The 8,750-nt window shown below is 38.9% G+C and overlaps 1 protein-coding gene across 1 annotated transcript; it reads left to right on the top strand.

The window, feature by feature from the left end:
* The first annotated feature begins 4,384 nt into the window (after positions 1–4,384).
* hspb7 (heat shock protein family, member 7 (cardiovascular)) lies at positions 4,385–8,699 on the top strand. The gene is made up of 3 exons (XM_020635380.3): positions 4,385–4,773; positions 7,247–7,371; positions 7,539–8,699. Exons 1-3 carry the CDS (start codon positions 4,608–4,610, stop codon positions 7,716–7,718), a joined length of 471 nt encoding a protein of 156 aa, XP_020491036.1. The 5' UTR covers positions 4,385–4,607; the 3' UTR covers positions 7,719–8,699.
* Positions 8,700–8,750: the final 51 nt, after the last annotated feature.

Below are 8,750 nucleotides of genomic sequence, written 5' to 3'. Positions count from 1 at the left end.
GATGAGAATCTAAACTTAGAAGGGTTGCTTAGTACTGGCTGCTGCGTTGTTGCCAGCACTTCAACCAAGCATGTTCTTTTATGTCTGATGATATGGTAAGGTCTGTTTATGGTTGTAGATATTACATGATGATCCTTTAATATTAATTGTTTTTTATAAATATAATAAATAAAACATGTCTTTAATATAAGTAGAAGACAGAATGTCATGTTGGCATATAATTATGTTCAGGAAAGTTTCATAAATGGATTTTTCAAGAGAAGCTTTCAATGCATGAAGCTTCATAAAGGTCAGAGAACTAAATGGATGGATCCCCAGACTTTGTGACTTGTTAGTCAGAAATATCTGCATAACTACATTTACAGTTATACAACTCAAAATAAATAAATGTATTCAAATATATGTGAATAAATGGTTAGCCGTATCGAGGTGACCTTCCGGCTTAGACACAGAAACAGTCACTGTGATTTGTTTCTCTGTCTGCAACATAATGTAGCAGCTGTGGGACACAACATGTGTGTGTGTGTGTGTGTGTGTGTGTGTGTGTGTGTGTGTGTGTGTGTGTGTGTGTTCGTGTGTGGGTGTGTGTGTGTGTGTTTCAGTATATTATGTAGGTGGTTAGGAATGCCCACACAAACACACACTCATATAGAGGGGACTCAATGTCAATGAAAGTACAACATGGATCAGTGACAGCTGGATCTCATTCATCGTGTGACGTCCTTCCTCCCCGTCATCATCCTTGTTTTGTTTTTTCTATAAATATAATTCCTGTGATTCTTTCCTGCTCGTTCCCATAACTTATTTTTAGCAAAAATTGTATTTTATGAATTAACATGGACTCTCATATTTGTTTTGTTTCATAACATTTTAAATCATGCTTTACTTTATCACAGAATAAACATTATCCTGAAACCTCATACTAAAACGCTTACACTCTTCTTGAATATCCCCCATAAATTAAGGTGGTGATTAAACTGGTTGTTAGCCTGTTCTTCTGTCCTCTGTGATATTTATTTATGATCTGATTTCTTGAACAGAAACACATCTCTTTGTCTGCTTATTTTGTTTTTATGTTAAATACTTTGATCGGTTTCAGACTTGTATAAGAGCATACAAGTTTATTTTCAATCAATTTGTATCTTTATTTTCATAATAAATAATCATTATTTTTTTTATTCAGTGAGCTCTAACAACATGAGTTCTTACATGAGTCATCTTCATTTAAGCTCCAAAATCCTTTTTTTAGACTATAACAAAGTTCTTTCATCTTTTACTGAAAATACAGCTTTTCCCATAGGCTGTATATAAACATGGACGTAGTCTCGTGATTTTTACCAATTGGTTTTTGAAGCAAACTTTTTAATGCCATCGGTTGCAGACGCCATATTGTAAATGCTGTCTCAAAGTAGTGTTGGTCAAACTAGTAACAGGCAAAGAGCTGGAGCAGAGGCAGGCCTTAAGCCTCCTGATGAACAGCTATTACGAGCTCGCCTTTCAGTCAGAACAGCCACACACTTCAATTTTAATATATCTTGTCCTTCACAACAGATGAGTTATAAAAAATAAAACACACTCCAGACAGTATGTGGCGATAAATAAATTCGCTATTTAGACCAAATTAATCTTTTGCACATGACGGTAAACATGTTTGTTTCTGCTGTCAAAACTGGCTTTGTTTAATGGGTGTGTATGTGACTTCCTGGGCTTTAGCAGCAAGCCTCTCTAGAGTGGACACGCTACGAATTGCAGTTTTGTGCACTTCTGCATCGGCTTCAGTTTACAACACTAGAGGTTTCTGCTTTGCTTTTACACAATAATGTGCTATTTTCTGAAGAGAACAAAAATGTCCTTTTTTTTGTCCCTCCATTATCTCAGTATCTCCATCCCATCACAACCCCTCCTGACATCCTGTCATTTATGTCCAGCTATCATCATGTCACCCATTTGTGCTCATCCCACTCCCCACTGGTTCCCTGCACAAATCCCTCACTGTGGATCCATAATTTAGTTATTCAAGACACGTAAGATGGAGGAATAAAGCTGCCGACATTTTTTTTATTAAAAAGGAAGAAAATCTTGATAATGTGTTTTAAGACGATAAATCAAGGGGTGATGTTTAACTTTCACATTATTCCATTTGAATGTTAAAAACCCAGGGAAGTCAAACTATCCAGAATATCCCTGTAGCATCACATGAACCTTCAAATGTACTGTGATGCCCCTTAATGGCTGAACTGACAGATCATGAAATATCTCATTTAGAATAAAATGACAACGAAAAACACATCAGTATTCTTGTTGTTACTGGGGCGGGGGAACAGCTCAGTGTGTTGTCTGTGAGGGAGGTGGTGAGTTGCTGGGCTCGATATAGACCTTCAGCAGGGAGCTGGGCTCAATGCACTGATAAGACTGAGAGCACATAGCACTGTGTGGTTGTGCACTGTCATTTGGAAAACTGGGTAACCTTTCAAACACATCTTCAAAACAAAAGATGGCAACCTTTGTCTGTTCACTGGAGACTGTCTTGAATTACAATATAAGGATGACTGCAATGGCAGGTAGCCTACTTTATGTTTGGGGTTAAGGTTGTAGTTCAGTAAATATGTTATATGTCACATACCGGTCATGTGATAATTATAGGCAACATACTGTTCACTGAAAACACAAAACAGACCTCAAATATGTCAAAGAGCCCATACATGGATGTTAATGGATGAGCTGTCAGACTTCAGAGGAGAGCTGTGAGTGCGTTCTAATCATGACGGGCAATGCTCAGATATTTATAGCGACAAAGCAATGTCACTACTAAACCCCCTGCACCGGCTGACGGCTTTGTTTTGAAGCACATTCTTTCCACCTTTGTTTTGCTCTCAACTTATCCTGTGAGATAAGAAACAAGCCGCCACCCGCCCGCCCGCCCGCCCGCCCGTCCATTTTCACTTTTCAATTCACGTTCCTCTCCCCTTTCATCTCAGCAGGAGAAAACCTCATTTTCCAGAGAATTATTTTGTGTGAATGTGTTCAGATGTTTAGTGTGCTCATTTAATAAGCCGTTATGGGATTCAGCTGAAAATTGGAAAGACAGAAAAATATTATGAACCATGCTGTGAAAAAACTGGACGATATGCTTTTAATGGGAAACTCATATGTGGATCCAATTTCAGATGGCACTTTAATTAAAGCAACTTTGAAATGAAATCAAAGTTGCCTTTATTACTTTGACATTATGCCTCCTACAGACAATCTTATATGGTTAACAAAGCGTTTTGTAACTCACCATGAAAGACAAATCGAGATTATGTAAAGTTTTCCTCTGACTCCAAATGCAGCACATGTTGGTTCACCGTCTGCCTGACATACCTGACAAAATCGGCCGTGTGGCAGCACCGTTAAAACCGCTCCAAACTAAAACGTTAAACATAGGCTAATGTTTGAAGCTATGCTCAAAAAAACACGACTGTAGTGGGTGGAGCCTGGAAACTGTCACTCAAAACTTGATCACCTGCAAGTTGCAAATTGGGTGTTGAAAAATGTAGCAGTGGTGATCAAATCTGCAGTTCCTCCACCGTCCACTTGAGGCTGCAAAAGCCTCATTAACACCCATATTAAAATGCCCATTGTGACAGCATAAATAAACTTGTTTACAGCCTGGTACAAACAAGGATTTTCTCTATTGGCACACTGTACGAAGGGTGACATTTTTAAAACACCTTTTTGATGACTTTAAGACTAAGAGTGATGCATAATAGAGTCCTGGATGATCTGACTGACAGGCAAGTGCGTTGTAGCTGTTTGTTAGGAGGCTAAAGGCCCGTCTCAGCGTCCTTCTCTTTGCCTGTTGCTACAGCTGAAAGTCAGTGTGAGTTAGCATTTCCAACATGGCGACTGCCATCGTTTGGCTTCAAAACTAAGCTTCAGAGAGGAGTCGGTGACATTGTTGAGATCACGTCCATGTTTTATAAAGACCACTCAGATTTTTGTGAATGCTTAATGAGATGCTAAACTTTGATGTTACATGACCTGTTTTACTATTTCTAAAAGATACAAAAAAAAAACAGGAAATTAACAGACTGGTCGGGCACTTAGGTACAGGGCGAACTATCAGAGGAGCTATTTCAGGGTTCATGAGTCTGCAATGACAACTGCTCCCCCCCCTCCCCTTGCTCTTTCTCTGCCTCTCTCTCTCTTTTTTAAACCCCTCTCTCTCCCCTGATCTTCACACAAGGGCCTTCAATGCCCAGAGCTTTTTCCAACCACAGAACTTTCTCTCCATCACTTTGCGCACCTCATGATAAATATAGAACACTGTTACCCTTTCCCAATGAGCTGTGACACACGTGCACATCGCCCACCCACTCAGGGGACCTAAAGGGTGTATATAAGGGTGAGAGGCTGCCGGAGAGTGGGGTTCTAAGTGATATTACATAAGACAAACAAGAAAAAAACGAATAGAACGAAAGGAGGACAGAAGAGCTGTGTGCATTATTTCTTATATTTCAGCATCTGGAAGACTCCCAGAGCAGCCACAAGAAGAAGAAGAAGAAGAAATATCTCCGCCTCCCCTCACTCTCCTCCTCTGCCTCTCCCTGAACTTTCAGCCATCCATGAGTGTGACCAACTCGTCTGCCTATCGATCGGAGCGTAGTTTCCACCAGACTTCATCCTCCTCCTCGTCCTCTAGTAACCCATACATGGAGAAGAGCCGAGGACTATTCGCTGAGGACTTTGGCTCCTTCATGGGGCCTGGGAGCGACGCCCTGGGGTTTTCCAGTAAGTTGGAAGAACATTTAGAGCCTCTGTAACTCATTTTTGTATACAAAGTGGTTTAAAAAAAAAGAAAAGAAAAAAAGAGCAACTGCAGGTTGAGGCAACAGCTTTGACTGTAAAGTGGATTTATGTCCTCGCTTGGAAGGGATTTGTTGAAAGCGTGGGGGGTTTTCTTCATAAAATGATAATAAAAAATGTCTGAGGCAGTTCAGAGGACAGAGAGAAATTGCAGGACTGAGTTCAAAAAGCAAAAGGACTGTGGTGTGGTTGATGTGTTTGGACAAATGTGTTTCCAAGGAAGATTATAGCCATGCTGTTGTTTGACGGAATAACTGGTGTAAAAACAAAAGATCAAGAGCAAAGTTGGAGCTGTATTTTGTTCTAGTCAAGGCACTTTCCAGCTTTCTCTTTCAGGTTTTCCAGGAATTAGCATTTTTAAATAAGCGTTATATTAAAGAGATATTTTTCAACTTTAAGCGCCCTGTTCATCCTCCTGTTCAGTAATGTGAGGAGCTGGTGTGAATTGTTTTGTATCAGTTCACTGCTGGCACACACAGACTTGTGAATTTGTGACATCTGAACTTTAAATGGACTCAGAGTCCACGCTGGGCATGTGTCAAGAGCGGAGATGGATTGTTTTTGAGCCGCGGGAGCAGTGGAGGAGCCTGAGGGTGGGTGCAGCTATAAGAGAAGAAAGGAACACACACACAGATACACACAAACACACACACACACACACACACACATGAGAGAAGGTAGGGACTGCTGAACTGGAGCTGCCAGCAGCGTGACTTCATACACAGAGTATCTGCAATGACGCCTGCATGAGGAATGACCAGATGGTTTCCCGGTGACCGGTGTGCACACAAAACAGAGACACACACACTGTTGGAATGATGTAACACACACTGCATACACAGATGAACGCACTTATTTGGGTCTGGCGACACGTGTGAGGTCATGTGTTACCACTTAGTTTTTTCAGAGAGCTTAGAGCCGCTGCAGATAGAAAGTCACATCAAACTACTGAATGTTCTCCTCTGTGTCCTCTACAGACTGATGCAGCAGTCAATCTGTATTTTATATATTTATTATTGGATATATTATTTTATATTTGATGCTCATCATAAAGCCTGCTATTATTTATAATTTTATATCACAATATATTAAATCTAAGATGGGGAAGATGTCGTTCATGGTGAGAACTAGCATTAGAATTATCACCTTGCTCAGCAGTAACCTTATAGCTATGAATCCCCTTTTAGAAACATTAAGCTAAGTTAGAAACTAGCAGCTAAAGAGGAAAGTAAAACATGGAGAGGGCCTGTGATCCAAATTATAATAAAAGATACAATTAGCATCTCTATCTATAAATATTTTTTGTGTGTTTCATAAAGGTAACAAAAATGTAAACAAGACAAAGTTATAAAGGTTTTAAGATAAAAAGAAAGAAAAACTCGTAACCAATACATTTGAACAAAATTGGAATAGAAAATATTTGTCTTTTAAATTTTAAATGTAAATTTTTAAGTAAATAAAAAACTGCAGAAAGACAATTTAAACAAAGAAAAATCTGGATAAATGTTCATCAGGAATCTTTAGAGTTTGTGGATTTGAAACAGAGCTAAAGTGAGAGATTTAATATTGGATTGATACATTTATCAAAAGGACAAAAAAACAAGTTCAACCACATATATAAAGATTTATTTCTCATATATATCATATCCTATCATTTTTATAGTGTATTTGTTTGTATTGGTGTTTCTTTTTTTTCTATTATTATTTGAGTTTATGCTGGTTTCTTCCTTTCAATGTTTTATTCTATTGCTATTTTATTGTATGAGCCTTACTGTAATACTGAGACAAATTCCACACCTGATTTAATGATCATTTCACTCAGTGACTTCTTGATGTATAAATCAGCATTTTATTCCAACTTACACATTGGCCAGTAAAACTTTTTAAGGTGATGATAGTTACTGTGTGCTGAATGATGGTCCCAGATTTTTTCTACTCCCAAGAAATGACAAAAAATCTGATGCAAGCAGCTTCTTTTTTTTTACAGTAAATTTTTTATTTTATTTTAAATACAACAAAGGAAAATAATAATTGTTGCTGAAAAAAAGCTTCGGTTACAAAATAGCTAGCCTGAAATTTTGATTTAAGAATTACATTTATGTTATTCAATAGTTGAAATATTGGCATGGAACAAAGTGTTTCACATTGTTAAATATATTTCAATAGCATGATGTTATTTTGTAAATAAGGCTATGCAGAGTCTGTCATCTGTCTGTACTCAATCTTTAGAGAAAAAAACATCACCACCTGCAGTCATTGTAATTATCACCTCTCTCTCATTATCATACCTGAGAGGTGAGAGTTAACTGAAGAATCTGTGGAAACTTTAGTGAATAGAGATCTACAGATAGTTTCCTCCTAGGGTCTAACAGCCTTTGTTGTGTTAATGTACATTTAGGTGGAGCTGGAAATATCAAGACTCTCGGGGATACGTACCAGTTCACGGTTGACGTGCGAGACTTCTCCCCTGAAGATGTCATCGTCACCACATCCAACAACCAGATCGAGGTTCACGCTGAGAAGGTGAGCAGACATTGTTGTTTTTTTTAGAATGGTTACACAAGTCATAAAGGTGCTAGAGCGATTTTTTTGTCTTCCAACTACAGAAAACTGAGACTTATATCCTGTTACCCTGTGCACTTTGTTAGATACAATAAATGAAATCCTGAATAATATTCTGTTTGTTACAGCTGGCCACCGATGGTTCTGTGATGAACACTTTCACACACAAGTGCCAACTCCCTGAGGATGTTGACCCCACCTCAGTGACATCATCACTGGGCGCAGAGGGGACCCTGACAGTCAAGGCCCGACGACACCCGGCCAAACACGAGCTCGTACAGACCTTCCGCACTGAGATCAAGATCTAGAGAAGAACATCCACATCAGGAAACCTCTGTTTTTGTGTTTTTTAGTCAACTTTCTGTATTTCCTGTCTTCACTTTAACCGACTTTTAATACTCAAAGAGTTAGCATCGTTCTTTATGAAGCCACGTCCTCCCTCTGTGACCTCAACTATTGCTGTTAAATCACATTTCACAGCACCTTTAGGTCACACCTGAACGTATTGAGCAGTGACTGTATATTATTATGGACAACACGTCTCTATCTTTTTCAGGTGTACAAAAATGAAGCCGAAATGCCCTTGCGATGGGCGATGACATATTGCGCTGGTGAAGTAATTTGAAACCAACACCTGTGTAAAATGGCTGTGGCTGTTGGAGCTGTGGAATTGACGCCACGCCCCCTCCGCTAGCCAAAGCACACTAACTGACATATGAAAAGCCAAAAATCCCTAATGTTGGTTCAGTCGTCAGCGGAATAGATTCTTGTGGTTTTGGAAAATTCAGTGACTATATTTTTAGTTTTTGTTCCTCTGCTCAGCTAATCTGGTTAAGGACGCTGCAGGAGCCTCCGTTGTCAACTGAGCTGTCAATCATGATGATACATCCATTCTTTTTTTGCATCAAACCAAAATACTCAGAAAAATTAACACGTTCTGTATACATCAGCATAATAATATCTGAACTTCACGACAGAATCCATGTTTGTTACAGTTTGACTCCTGTAATGCTGGGGGAGGCTGAGTTTATGACCTATACAACATCCAGTCAGCAGAGGGAGCTTTAAATATTTTGGCTTCACTGTGAGGCTGCTGTTGCTCTGTCCATCTGAATACACAGTCTATATTTAGTCACAGGGGGGTTGGACATGTACAGCTACTTGCAAATTATAATTAATCAGTTCCTTTTTCCTAACTCACCTCTGAAACTGATGTTTGTAATTTATTGTACATTGTTATTTGTGTGAATAAAATTATCCAGCTTTGACATTAAACATCTTGCAACGTGTACGCCTTTTGACTGATGCTTTACATGGGAAATTTAATTTGTTAGAGATAT

Source organism: Labrus bergylta, chromosome 12 (assembly GCF_963930695.1).
Source record: "Labrus bergylta chromosome 12, fLabBer1.1, whole genome shotgun sequence".
Lineage (NCBI taxonomy): Eukaryota > Metazoa > Chordata > Actinopteri > Labriformes > Labridae > Labrus > Labrus bergylta.
The sequence above is the reverse complement of the archived record's forward strand: the minus strand, read 5'-3'. Positions and strand labels throughout refer to the sequence as shown.